Source organism: Sus scrofa, chromosome 13 (genome assembly GCF_054392235.1).
Source record: "Sus scrofa isolate SSC_HxYL_T2T_F1_AM1 chromosome 13, Sscrofa_HxYL_maternal_Yorkshire_Landrace_v2.0, whole genome shotgun sequence".
In the NCBI taxonomy this organism is placed as follows: Eukaryota; Metazoa; Chordata; class Mammalia; order Artiodactyla; family Suidae; genus Sus; species Sus scrofa.
In genome coordinates this window covers 88,062,359-88,077,248 of record NC_139395.1, presented here as the reverse complement: position 1 = coordinate 88,077,248, position 14,890 = coordinate 88,062,359, and the positions used below count along the sequence as shown (strand labels likewise).

The 14,890-nt window shown below is 41.8% G+C and overlaps 1 protein-coding gene across 1 annotated transcript in view; it reads right to left on the bottom strand.

The window, feature by feature from the left end:
• Window positions 1–14,890, bottom strand: part of TXNRD3 (thioredoxin reductase 3) — a 64,260-nt gene that overhangs the window by 8,303 nt on the left and 41,067 nt on the right. Inside the window, 1 exon segment of the mRNA NM_001436101.1 lies at window positions 2,193–2,288. Coding sequence (NP_001423030.1) covers window positions 2,193–2,288 — 96 coding nt within the window.

Genomic DNA, 14,890 nt, shown 5'->3' with positions numbered 1-14,890 from the left:
AGCAGCCTTACTGCTGATAAGGAGAAAATCTCGGTCTCTGGATAGAAGATCAAATGAGCCACAACATCCTATAAGCCAGAGCCTAATCCAGAGGGAGGCCCCCAGCACTCTTCAGTTCTGTGAAGGCTGAGACAGGTGAGGGAGGTACATAACAAAGTTAGAACCTGGCAGAGGTTGGCTCATGAATGAGGTTCAAGCTAAGACACCGTCTCATGATGTCCAAGTGCCAGCGGAAGCAGCAAGTGCTGGTGGAGACACACAGCTCCATGAAGGTGGCTGCACTGAACAAGGGTTTTCAGTGTAGACAAAACAGCCTGCTACTGGAGGAAGATGCCACCTAGAACCTTCACAGCCAGAGAGGAGAGGTCAGTCTGTCTTCAGAGCTTCAAAGGACAGGGTGACGCTCTTGTTAGGGGCTCAAGCAGCTGGTAACAAAGTTGAAGCCATTCCCCAAATCCCAGGGCTCTGCAGAATTATGCTCAATCTACTCTGCCTGTGCTCTCTCTCTCTCCCCCGCACCCTCCCCCCCATTTTAGCCACCCTGCAGCATATGGAGTTCCCAGGTCAGGGATTAGATCCAAGGTGCGGGTACAACCTAAGCCACAGTTGCGGCAATGCCGGATCCTTAACCCACTGTGCTGGGCCAGGGATGGAACCTGCGTTCTGGTGCTGCAGAGACAACACCAATCCCATTGTACCACAGTGGTAACTCCTGCTTGTGCTGTATAAATGGAACCACAAAGCCTGGTGACAGCACATCTGGGTACAACATGGTTGACTGAATTTTTAAGCTCACTGCTGAGACCTACTGCTCATAAAAAAGATTCCTTTCCAAATATGACTGCTCATAGCCCATGTACCTGATCACCCGGGAGCTCTGATGGAGATGGACAGGAGACCCAAGTGCTCTCATGCCTGCTGACCCAGCATCCTTTCTGCAGCCTGTGGACCAAGGAGCCATTTTGACTTTCAAGTCTTATTATTTAAGAAGTATGTTTTGTTAGGCTGTGGCTGCCATAAGCAGTGATTCCTCTGATGGATCTGGGCAAAGTCAACTGAAAACCTGGAAAGGATTCACCATTCTAGACGCCATTAAGAACATCTGTGATTCACAGGGAGAGGTCAAAATACCAACATTATCAGGAGTCTGGAAGAAGTTGACTCTAGCCCTCATGGATGGCTCTGAGGGGTTCAAGACCTCAGTGGAGGAAGTCACTGCAGATGTGGTGGAAACAGCAAGAGAAATGGAATTAGAAGTGGAGCCTGAAGTTGGGACTGAGTTGCTGCAATCTTATGATAAAACCGGAATGGATGTGGAATTGCTTCTTATGGGTTTGCAAAGAAAGTGATTTCCTGAGCTGGAATCTACTTCTGGTGAAGATGCTGTGAAGACTGTTGACATGACAACAAAGGACTCGGCACATTCCATACACTCAGGTGATAAAGCAGTAGCAGGGTGTGAGAGGACTGATTTCAAGTTTGGAAGTTCTACTGGGGGTAAAATGCTATCAGATAGCACTGCCTGCTCCAGAGAAGCCATACATGAAAGCCCAAGTCCATGAATGCAGCAAACTTCACTGCTGTCTTTTCTTAAGAAATGGCCACGGTCACCTGAGCTGTCAGCAGCCTGCACCCCATCAGTCAGCGGCATCAGCATCAAGGCAGGACTACCACCAGCAAAATTACAATTTGCTGCAGGCTCATATGATGGTTCAGATCTTTCAGCATAAAGTATTTTAAAGTTAAGATATATACATTGTTTTTTTTAGACAGAAGACTATTGCACACTTAATAGACTTAATATTACACTTACTCATGTATATACATGACTTTTATAAGCACTGGGAAACCAAAAATTCCATGACTCATTCAACTGCGACAGGCACTTTACAGCAGTATCTTCGAGGTCTACCTGTATTTCCAAATGCACTTAGACACACCTTACATTTTATCACTGATGCCCACATTTCCACAGATCCTGTGGTTCCAAACTGCCAAGTTAGCCAGCTCCCATGATTTTGAGAAGGTAAGTCACCTGTTCAATCTCTGCAAACACTGTGCCTGGGTAATAGTTTGAAGGGTTTCTGCCTGGCCCCTAGAGCTGTCTTTAAATAGATCACAAAAATCCAAACACTAGAATACAAGCTACATTTTAAAATGAGAGCATTTCTGCCACAAACCATATGACGTACATTGTCCAATTTATTGCAGATTATCTTCGCATAACAAGTATTGTTGTCTCTGCAGGCCACTGTCCACTCAAGAGGCCAGAAAAGAGTGTGGTAGACCTGAAAGAGAGGGGCCAGGGTCAGTGTCTGTGGAAAACACTCCTTGACAGGCTCCTTAATGATACAAAATTGATAGCTCTTAGAAGCTTAAACTCGAGCGGCCCAGCTGATGTGTCTGATGACAGTATCCAGGCCAGAGTCCTCACCTGCCAACTGCAAATGTGTTGACCTTCCTTTGGCTCTGCTGTTGGTCAGAAAAAAAAATCTCCTATTAAGTAGATTCAGTTTTCAAGCATTTAGGGGCTAGCAACTGCAGCAGCCACACACCAGGCCCTGTGAGGGCTAAGACAGTAAACAGGCCTGAGATCCTCCCTTTAATGAGTTTACCAGCTGCCTTCAAGCTTCATATTCAAACCAAGCCTATGAAAAGCGGAAGAAACAAGATTGTTCCAGCCAACCGTGGGTTCGAGGATCACTGTCCTGCCACTAGAAGCCCCCTGACCAGCCCTCTAAGGCTCCCAACCTGCTCAGCTTCAGGGACAGAACACAGGTTCCCAGTCCCAGGTGGCCACAACTCCCACGGCTGCTCCCTGTCCACAGAGAAGGCAGGGGTCTGAGTGTGGTGCCGGGGTGAGAATGTTCTCAAACCTGCTGGGAAGGACTTAAATACTGAGGATTTGTTATTTAAAAAAATTTTGGAAGTTCCCAGGCTAGGGGTCAAATCAGAGCTGTAGCCACTGGCCTATGGCACAGCCACTGCAACGCTGGATCTGAGCTACATCTGTGAGCTACACCACAGCTCAGAGGCAATGCTGGATCCTTAACTCATTGAGCAAGGCCAGGCATTGAACCTGCGTCCTCATGGATTATTAGTCAGGTTCATTTCCACTGAGCCACAATGGGAACTCCACATTTGTTCCCTTTTGTTTTTATTTCTGTTGCCTTGGGAGACTGAACTAAGAAAACTTTTGTACCATTGATGACACAAAATGTTTTGCCTATGTTCTCTTCTAGGAGTTTGATGGTGTCTTGTCTTATGTTTAAGCCTTTAAGCCATCTTGAGTTTATTTTTGTGCATGGTGTGAGGGTGTGTTCCAGTTTCACTAATTTACAGGCACTGTCCAGCTTTCCCAGCACCACTTGCTGAAGAGACTGTCTTTTTCCCATTTTACATCCTGCCTCTTTTGTCCAAGATTAATTGACTATACATGTCTGGGTTTTTTTTTTTTTGTTTTTTTTGTTTTTTTTTTGGGGGGGGGGGCTCTATTCTGTTCCATTGGTCTGTATGTCTGTTTTTGTACCTGTACCACACTGTCTTGATTATGGTAGCTTTAAAGTATTGTGTGAAATCTAGGAGAGATATGCCTCCTGCTTAGTTTTTATCCTCAGGATTGCTTTGGCAATTCTGGTCTTTCACGGTTCCATATAAATTTTTGGATTTGTTCTAGTTCTTTGAAAAATGTCACAGGTGATTTGATAGGGATCTCATTAAATGTGTAGATTGCTTTGGATAGTATGGTCATTGTAACAATAGTAACTCTCCCAATCCAGAAGCATGGAATATCTTTCCATTTCTTTGAATCCTCTTTAATTTCCTTGATTAATGTTTTATTATAGTTTTCAGCATATAAGTCTTTCACCTCCTTGGTCAGGTTTATTTCTAGCTACTTTACTATTTTGAGTGCAATTTTAAAAGTTTTTTTATATTCTTTTTCTTTTTTTTTCTTTTTTTTTTTTTTTTTTTTGTCTTTTTGTCTTTTGTTGTTGTTGTTGTTGTTGTTGCTATTTCTTGGGCCGCTCCCGCGGCATATGGAGGTTCCCAGGCTAGGGGTCGAATCAGAGCTGCAGCCACCGGCCTACGCCAGAGCCACAGCAATGCGGGATCCAAGCCGCGTCTGCAACCTACACCACAGCTCACGGCAACGCCGGATCGTTAACCCACTGAGCAAGGGCAGAGACCGAACCCGCAACCTCATGGTTCCTAGTTGGATTCGTTAACCACTGCGCCACGACGGGAACTCCTATATTCTTTTTCTAACATCACATTGTATACAGAAATGAAACTGATTTCTGAAAGTTAATCTTGTGTTCTGCTACTCTGCTGAATTCATTGATCAGTTTGAATAGTTTTTGTGTGGAGTCCTTAAGGTTTTCTATATTATAGTAAACCTGCAAAGAATGACAATTTTATCTCTTTTCTTCCAACCTGGATACCTTTTATTTCTTTTGTTTGTCTGACTGCTGTGGCTAGGACTTAGAATACCATGTTGAATAAAAGTGGTAAGAGTGGGCATTCTTATCTCATTCCAGATTTTAGCAGGAAGGCTTTTAGCTCTTCTCTATTGAGTCATTACATTGCCTGTGGGTTTATCATAAATGGCTTTTATTATGTTAAGGTACGTTCCCTCTATACACACTTTGGTAAGGGTTGTTTTCATGAATGGATGTTGGATTTTGTCAAATGCTTTTTCTGCATCTTATTGAGATCATCATGTGGTTTTGGGCTTTTCTTTTGTTGATGTGATGTATGATGTTGATTTATTTGCATATGTTGAACCACCCTTGTGAACTTGGGATGAATCCCACTTGGTTGTGGTGTATGACTTTTTTGAATCCATTGTTGGATTTGGTTGACCAAAATTTTGTTGAGAATTTCTGCATCTATATTCATCAAAGATTTTGCCCTATACTTTTCTTTTTTGGTAGTATCTTTGTCTGGTTTTGGTATTAGGGTGTTAGTGGCTTCACGGAATGTCTTTGGGAGTGTTCCTTCTTCTTCTTCAATCTTTTGGAAAAGTTTAAGGAGGATGGGTATAAGTTCCTCTTTGTATGCTTGGTAGAATTCACCTGTGAAGCCATCTGATCCTGGATTTTTGTTGTAGGTAGTGTTTTTATTTCATATTCAATTACATTTTTAGTAATTGGTCTGTTTAGTTGATCTATTTCTTCTTGATTCAGTTTTGGTGGGCTGTATGTCTCTAGAAAGTTGTCCATTTCTTCTAGGTCATCAAATTTGTTGGCATATAATTGTTCATAGTATTCTCTTACTTTTTTTTGTATTTCTGGAGTGTCTATTGAGATTTCTTTTTCAATTCTTATTTTGTTTATTTGAGTTCTCTCCTCTGTTCTTGGTGAGTCTGGCCAGAGGTGTGTCAATTTTGTTTACCCTTTCAAAGAATCACCTCTTGGTTTTATTGATTTTTCTATTGTTTTAAAATATCTATTATACTGATTTCCTCTCTGATCTTTATTATTTTCTTCTTTCTTCTAAGTTTAGGTTTGGCTTGTTCTTTTTCTGATTTGTTTAGGTGGTAGGTTAGGTTGTTGATTTGAGATTTTTCTTCTTTTCTGAGGAAGGCCTGTATTACTACGAACTTTCCTCTAAGAACTGCTTTCAGGGCATCTCATAGATTTTGTATAGTTGTTTTTTCATTGTCATTCGTCTCAAGGTATTCTTAAATTTCCTTTGTGATTTCCTCACTTACCAATTTTTTTTTAGTAGCATGTTGTTTAGTCTCCATGTAGTCAGTGTTTTCTCATTTCTTTTCCTGTGGTTGATTTCTATTTTCATGCCATTATGGTCAGAGAAGATACCTGAAATAATTTCTATAATCTTAAATTTGTTGAGGTTAGTTTTATGCCCCAGTATATGGTCTTTCCTTGAGAATGTTCCTTGAAAAGAATGTATAGTCTGTTTTTTGGATATAATGTCCTAAAAATATTAATTAAGTCTATCTGTTTTATTATGTCATTTAGGATCTCTGTTGCCTTGTTGATTTTCTGTCTAGAGGATCTCTCCATTGAGGTGAGTGGGATGTTAAAATCTACTATTATTGCATTCCCATCAATTTCTCCTTTTATGTCTGTTACTATTTGTTGTATATATTTGGGTGCTCCAATATTAGGGGCATATACATTGACTAGTGTAATATTCTTTTCTTGAATGGATCCTTTTATCATTAAACAGTGTCCTTAAAGGTACTTTATGGGCCTTTGTTTTAAAGTCTATTTTGTCTGATATGAGTATTGCAATTCCCACTTTCCTGACATTTCCATTCCTATGAAGTATCTTTTTCCATCTCCTCACTTTCAATTTATATGTGTCCTTTGCCCTAAGGTGGGTCCCCTATAGGCAGCATATTGTAGGCTCTTTTTTTTTTTTTTTTTTGCCATTTCTTGGGCTGCTCCTGTGGCATATGGAGGTTGAATCGGAGCTATAGCCACCGGGCTAAAGGCTAGGGGTTGAATCGGAGCTATAGCCACCGGCCTACACCACAGCCACACGGGATCCAAGCCGCGTCTGCGACCTACACCACAGCTCATGGCAACGCCAGATCCTTAACCCACTGAGCAAGGCCAGGGATCCAACCCACAACCTCATGGTTGCTAGTCAGATTCGTTAACCACTGAGCCACGAGGAGAACTCCCCTACTGTAGGCTTTTTTTAAAATATCCAGTCTGTGACTCTGTGTCTTTTAATTGGAGCATTCAATCCATGGACAGTTAAGGTAATTATTGATAAATATATATATTTATTGCTGTAAATACATATTTTCCAGTTGCTTCTATGTTTTTTAATTGATTCTATATTTCTCTTTTGTTCCCTTCTTACTCTTTTTTTGGTTGGACTATTTCCTTTTATTTTATGTTTGTACCCTCTTTTTTGTTGTTGTTGTTAATATATTGTTTGTTTTTGATTTGTAGATGCCCAGTTTTTCAAGTGCATTAACTACTTCCTATATCTGCCTGCTTCAGACTGACAGTCATGTGGGCTCAAACACTTTCTAAAAAAAAAAAAGAGCAGAATCTAGATTTTCTCACTCTCCTTCCCCATACTTTATGATTTTGATGTCCTCTTTTACATCTTCATGTTTATTCTCTTGCTGTTTCTTGAGTTTATTATTGCCTTCACAATTACTTTCTTTTTTCTTTTTGATCTGTATATGGATTATTGAAGTGATTACCATTGTGATTTTCTCCATCCCATATCTTCTTATATCGCCTATTCAGAGGAGACATTTCAGTATTTCTTTCATAATAGGTTTAGTATTGCTGTATTCTTTTAGTTTTTGTTTGTCTGAGAAATTCTTTTTTTTTTTTTTTTTTTTTTTTTTTTGGCCACACCTGAGGCATGTGGAAACTCCTGGGCCAGGGATTAAATCCGAACTGCAGCTCTGACCTATAGCAGTAATGCCAGATCTTTAACCCACTATGCCAGGTGAGGGATCAAACCCATGCCTCAACAGCAACCTGAGCTACTGCAGTTGGATTCTTAACCCAGTGTACCACAGCAGGAATTCCCAGTAAAAGAAATTCTTTATTTCTCCTATTTTACATGGTAATTTTGCTGGGTAGGGTATTCTAGGTTACAAATTTTTCCCTTTTAGAACTTTGAGTATATCTTGCCACTCTCTTCTGGCCTGTAGTATTTCTGCAGAGAAATCAGCTGATAGCCTTATGGGGATTCCCTTATAAATAACTCTTTGTTTTTCTTTCACTGCCTTTAGAATCCTCTCCTTGGCTTTAACTTTTGCAATTTTTATTATAAAATGACTTGGTGTGGGTCTTTTTGGGTTCAACTTGTTTGGGACCCTCTGTGCTTCTTGTATCTTGATATCTGTTCCCTTTAGATTTGGAAAGTTTTCAGCCATAATTTCTTCAAATATATTTTCAATCTTCTTTTACCTTTCTTCTCCTTTCAGGGTCCCTATTATATGTAGTTTGGCATACTTTATATTATGCCATAGCTCTCCTACATTGCTTTCATTTGTTTTCATTTGGTTTGCTGTCACCTGTCCTTATCAGGTGATTTCCATTATTCTATCTTGCAAGTCACTTATTTGTTCTTCTGCATTATTCATTTTGCTCTTTGATGCCTTTAACTCAGTTTGTGTCTCTGAAAGTGAATTTTCTAATTGTTCTTGGCTTCTCCTTATGGTTTCTAGTTTCATTCTCAAGTAACCTGCATCACTGTTGACAGCAGTTCTTAATTCCTTCGGTATTTTCATTGCCTCCTTTTTGAACTCAGTGTCTGTTAGACTGCAGAGGTCTGTTTCATTGTTTTCTCCTTCAGGGGAATTCTCCTATTCTTTTAACTGGGAATGGCTCCTGAGCTTCTTCATTTGGTTTATAGTTTTCTTATTCTGTGAGTTTAGGGAAAACAATTATCTACTGTATTCTTGGAGGGCTATTTTATATGTGGGAGCATCCCTGAGTAGCTTGTGAGGGCTTTTGATTTTCTGGCATGAGGGTGGCTTTTGGTTTGGATTCTTGCTGTCTCTTTCCTTAGTGTGTGTAAGCTGTTAACCCTTGACAGGGGGTGTGAAGGTGTATGGCCTGTGCATGCTTCCAGGGAGGTGGCGCCAATGGGTGGCACCTGCAGGGAGCATCTGGTCACTGGGCCCTTGACAGTGGCAGGGACCCATGGGGAGGCGGGGGCCATGCGCAGGGCCCTTGGCAGCAGAGTGTGTTTATTTCCAGGGAGGTGAGAGCAATAGGTGATGTTCAGTTGCAGGGCCCTCCTCGGTGGTGACCCCTGAGGTATCTGGGGCCACAGGCGGTGCCTTTTCACAGATGCTTGGTGGCAGGCTAGGCCCACCTCTGGAGTCTGAGATGACTGCAGCAGTTTGTACTTGCTGTTGTAGCCCATGCAAGAGGCACCCTGCTACCTGAGAGCGTGTGCAGAGGAAAATATTCCTATGGTGGCCCCACCCCTCTTCCTCTCACCCTCCCCCAAAGTGGTGCCTTGCATCTCCTGTGGGCCCAGACCTCCTCCTTCAGCCCGTGGCACACTGCTCCCTAGCCCCTGAGGCTGTCTCCACACAGTCAATCCTAGTCCTCTCCCCAGAATGACCTCCAGGGCCTAAGTCTCAGCACCCAGCCCCTTCCAAGCATCTCAGGTTGAAGTGTCCCAGGAGGTGGTACTGATGGTGTGTGTGGCTTTCTCTCTACTTTGCCCTCCTCAGTCCAGCTTCTGTGCTTTTCTCTGAGGCCTTGAGGTTCCCCCTCTATACTGCCTGATGCCGTCATCAGTCAAGCAGCCTTCCAGGTTGCAGATTCCTTTCCCCTTTCACAGCTCCCTCTCAGGAGTATTGGTCCAGTTCTGATTCTTTTTTTCTGTTCTCTCTTTCTCTTTCTCCATTTGTTCTACCCAGGTATGTAGAGGGTTTCTTGCCCTTTTTGGAGGTCTGAGGTCTTCTGCCAGTGTTCAGTAGATGTTCTGTGCAAATGTTGTATATATAGATTTTTTTTTAGATGTGTTTGTGGGAGAAGGTGAGCCCAACGTCTTACTTCTTTGTCATCTTTTTTTTTTTGTGTGTGTGTGTGTGTGTGTGCTTTTTAGGGCTGCATCCATGGCACATGGAAGTTCCCAGGCTAGGTGTCAAATTGGAGCTGTAGCTGCTGCCTATACCACAGCCACAGAAACACTGGATCCAAGCTGCATCTGTGACCTACAGTGTAGCTCATGACAATGCCAGATCACCAACCCACTGAGTGAGGAGAGAGATGGAACCTTCATCCTCATGGATACTAGTCAGGTTCATTACCGCTGAGCCACAATGGGAACTCCTCAAACATCCGTCATCTTGATTCCACCTCTGATTCTTTTTTCTTTAATAGGATTATGTATTTTATACTCTGAATGGTGTCTTTTTTTAATAAAAATGACACTAAGTTATTATAAGAATAAAAAAGTATAGAAAATCACAAAGAAAGTGGAAAAAAAAATCCCATCGTCCAGAAATAACCATTTTAAAAGTTAAGGAAGGCCATTCCCTTCGTGGCCCAGTAGTTAATGAACTCAACTAGGATCCACGAGGATGCAGGTTCGATCTCTGGCTTTGCTCAGTGGGTTAGGGATCCCGCATTGCTGTGAGCTGTGGTGCAAGTTGCAGATGTGGCTCGGATCTGTTATTGCTATGGCTGTGATGCAGGCTGGCAGCTATTGCTCTGATTCAACCCCTAGCCTGGGAATTTCCATATGTTGCAGATGCAGCCCTAAAAAGCAAAATAAAAAAAAAAAAGTTAAGCATCAATGATTAGTGCATACATATAAAGTTAAAATGAAAATTTTATTTAAAAGCTATCATGTCAATGGAACAGTATAGAAATCCAGAAGTAAACCCACACACCTATGGCCAACTAATCTATGACAAAGGAGGCAAGAATATACAATGGAAAAAAGACAGTCTCGCCAATAAGTGGTGCTGGGTAAACTGGATAGCTACATGCAAAAGAATGAAATCAGAACATTCTCTTATACCACACAGAGAAAAATAAACTCAAAAAGGCTTGAGGACCTAAACGTAAGGTCAGATACTATAAAACTCCTAGATGACGGAGTTCCTGTCGTGGCGCAGTGGTTAACGAATATGACTAGGAACCATGAGGTTTCGGGTTCAATCCCTGGCCTTGCTCAGTGGGTTAAGGATCCGGAGTTGCTGTGAGCTGTGGTGTAGGTCGCAGACGCAGCTTGGATCCCGCATTGCTGTGGTGGTGGTGTAGGCCAGTGGCTACAGCTCCGATTCGACCCCTAGCCTGGGAACCTCCATATGCAGCAGGTGTGGCCCTAGAAAAGGCAAAAAGAAAAAAAAAAAAAACTCATAGAGGAAAACATAGGCTGAACGCTCTTCTGACATAAACTGCAGTAGTATCTTTTTGGATCCATTTTCTACAGTAATGAAAATAAAAACAAAAATAAACAAATGGAACCTAACTAAATTGAAAGGCTTCTGTACAGCAAAGGAAACCATAAAAAAAATGAAAAGACAACTCACAGAATGGGAGAAAAATCTCTGCAAATGAAGCAGTCAATGAGAGATTAATCTTCAAAATATACAAATATCTCATGCAGCTTTATATTAAAAAAAAATCCAAAACAACCCAGTCAAAAGACATTTCTGCAAAGAAGACGGATAGCTAAAAAGCATATGAATAGATGCACACCGTCACTAATTATGCAAGAAATGCAAATCAAAACCACAATGATGTGTCCCCTCACACCAGTGAGAATGGCCATAATCAAAAAGTCTACAAACAATAAATGCTAGAAAGAGTGTGGAGAAAAGTGAACCCTCCTACTCCATTGGTGGGAATGTAAGCTAGTATAACCACTAAGGAAAACAGTATGGAGGTTCCTTAAGAAATTAAACATAGAACTACCATTATGATCCAGCAATCCTGCTCCTGGGCATATGTCTGGAGAAAACCATAACTCAAAAAAAGATTCATGCACCCCTATGTCCACTGCAGCACTATGCACAATAACCAAGACATGGAAGCAACCTCAATGTCTGTCGACAGAGGAATGGATAAAGAAGATGTGGTACATACATACAGTGGAATACTACTCAGCCATAAAAAGAATGAAATAATGCCATTTGCATCAACATGGATGGACCTAGAGATTATCATACTAAGTGAAGTCAGTCAGAAAGAGAAAGACAAATTATCATATGATATCACTTATATATGGAATCTTAAAAAAGCGATACAAATGAACTTATTTACAAAACAGAAACAGACTCACAGACTTATGGTTACCAAAGGGGAAAGCCAGGGGAGGGATAAATTAGGAGTCTGGAGTTGATTTATGCATACTACTATATATGAAATAGATAAACAACAAGGACCTACTGCACAGTACACGGAAATATACTCAATCTGTAATAACCTATATGGGAAAAGAATCTGAAAAAGAATGGCTATATACATATACATAACTGAATGACTTTGCTGTACACCTGAAACTAACACAACATTGTAAGTCAACTACACTCTGATATAAAATTAAATTTAAAAAAAGCCCCATCAATCTTCAGTTACTTGCATTAAAAATCTTTAGATTCAATGCAAAACATTATATATTTAAAAGAAAAGAAATAAATTCTTCCACATACTTTAATACAAACATTTCAATCTCTGTGGCTATTAGGAACAGAACATAAATGTTTCCTCACCTCAAGATATTATTCCTAAAACACACCCTCTAAGGTTATGAAAAGAGATGGCGCAAACTCTGAGGTTTTAAATGTGATTTCTCAATGTGATGCACTCTGTCCCTGGCACTCACACATTCCCCTCTGGCCCTCCCTGGTGTTAGCTGTTTGTTCCCTGTGGATGGAAGAAAACAGGGCCATAAGCCTCAAGCTTGAAAGCAAGTGGCTAGAGTAAGGAAAGAGAATAGATTATAGAGGTCATGGAAAACCGTGACCTCCTCTTGGAGTGCCAAGAGGGTTATGCTAGGGAAGAACTTTATATAATTAAGGCTTACAGTCCCTGTGAAGGGAACAAACAGGCCTGATGTAAAGGTTAATGTATGTCTTCCTGAGATAAGACCTGATGGTTGTTAGAACAGACTCTGTTAATCATAATCCCCCCAGGCTTGTGTGGTCCCTGTAAGTTTTATCTATAGTCTCTGCCCCCACCCCCAACACCTTTTGTTCACAATCCTAATAAAAGAAAGACCCTGAGTTTGCTCAGGGCTCTTGCTTGTTCCAGCATTAGCTTCCCTGTGTCAGGCTGATCTCCAGGCATAGCCTAAGTTATGATTGTCCTATACAATGACATTTCACCTCCTAGTACTTGGAATATTTTATTGCATTTAAGGGTTTTTTGTTGTTGCTGCTGTTGGAGAAACCCATGGCATGCAGAAGTTCCCAGGCCAGGGACAGAACCCCAGCCACAGCAGTGACCTGGGCCCCTGCAGTGACAATGCCACATCCTTAACCACTAGGCCATCAGGGACTCCTTAAGATTTTGATCTTCAGAGTTCAGATTGGGACCTTGTATTTTTCCTGAATGCTGTCCACTTACTCCAACACTCATACATGAATGTCTTTCCCCACTAGTTAAAATACCATTATTCTGACATCTTCATTCTTCTAAGCATTTGAAGTCATGTGGGTTTCAACTTCTGCTCCACTCATCCTTCTGCCTGCTGTGTGCCACTCAGTGCAACTTTAACTACTGTAGCCACGGGGTAAATTTCAGTCTAACAGGGCCATCTTCCCACCTCCTCCAGATCCTGTCATCCCAGGTATCTCTTGGCTTTTGGCCACGGAATTCCACCTCTGCTTCTGTCTTTACATGGACTTCTCCTCCTCCGTCTCCTATAAGGACACTTGCCATTGGATTTGGGGTCCACCTAGGAAATCCAGGATGATCTTATCTCAAGACTCTTAATTCCACCTGCAAAGACCTTTTTTCCAAATAAGGTCACATTCACCTGTTTTTTTTGGGGGGGGATGGTGTTGTGGACATATCTTTTTTATTTTTTTTAATTTTTATTTATTTATTTATTTTTGTCTTTTTGTCTTTTTCTAGGGCCACGTCTGCAGCATATGGAGGTTCCCAGGCTAGGGGTCTAATTGGAGCTGTAGCTGCTGGCCTATGCCACAGCCACAGCAATGTGGGATCCGAGCCGCGTCTGCCACCTACACCACAGCTCATGGCAACGCTGGATCCTGAACCCACTGAGCAAGGCCAGGGATCGAACCTGCAATCTCATGGTTCCTAGTCGGATTTGTTAACCACTGAGCCACGATGGGAATTTTGACATATTTTTTTTAGAGTCAACCTTTGATCCACTCGAATGGCTAAAATCTAAAATGCCAGACAATCACAAGTGCTGGCCAAGATGAGACAAACTGGAACCCTCCTATATTGCTGCCAGGAATATAAAATGGTGCAGCCACCCTGGAAAACACTCTGGCAGGTTCTCAAAAAGCTAAACATAGAGTTTCCCTCTGACCCGGCAGTTGTTACTCCTAGGTCCAATCCAGGGAGAGGTGATAAAACTACATGCACACAAGAACCTCCACAGGAATGCTCAGAGCAGCCCTGTTCACAGCAGCCAGAAAGTGGAAGCAACTCAAACGTTCACTAGTGAAGAACGGATAAGTGCAATGTATGTGTCCATAGAGGGAATATTACTCAGCTAAAAAAGAAATAAGGTACTGACACATGTTACATCATGGATGGACCTAGAAACCAGCCTACGTCAAGGGAAAGAAGCCAGTCACGAAAGACCACACAGTAAATGGTCCCATTTCTCTGAGATGTCCACAACAGGCAAACCTACAGAGATTGGAAGTGGCTCAGTGGTGGCCTAAAGCCGAGGGTGAAGGGATGGAGGAAAGCAGGAGTGGCTGCCAATGGTGCAGGGATTCCTTCTGGATCAGTAAAACTGTTCTAAAGCTGATCATTGTTGAACAACTCTAGGAACACACTAAAATCCACTGAGTTGTAAACTGAACAGTGCATTATATCTCAATAAAGCTATCTTTTAATCGAGTTACACAAAGCTGAGTCACATACAATTATTTCACTCTCATGAACTTTTAATTTTCCATGGAGTAGGGGTACATCTTGTCTGGTCAGACTTTAATTCCATGTATGAGCCTAATATATACTCCCAAAGGTTAACAATATTAAGCATTCCATGAACATGGAACATCATTCCAATTATTTAGGTCTTTAATTTCTTTCTTTCTTTTTTTGCAGTGGGCCGCAATGAGGCATATGGAGGTTCCCAGGCTAGGGGTCCAATTGGAGCTGTAGCTGCTGGCCCACACCACAGCCACAGCAATGCTGGACTTGAGCTGTGTCTGCAACCTACACCACAGCTCACGGCAACACCAGATCCATAACCCACTGAGTGA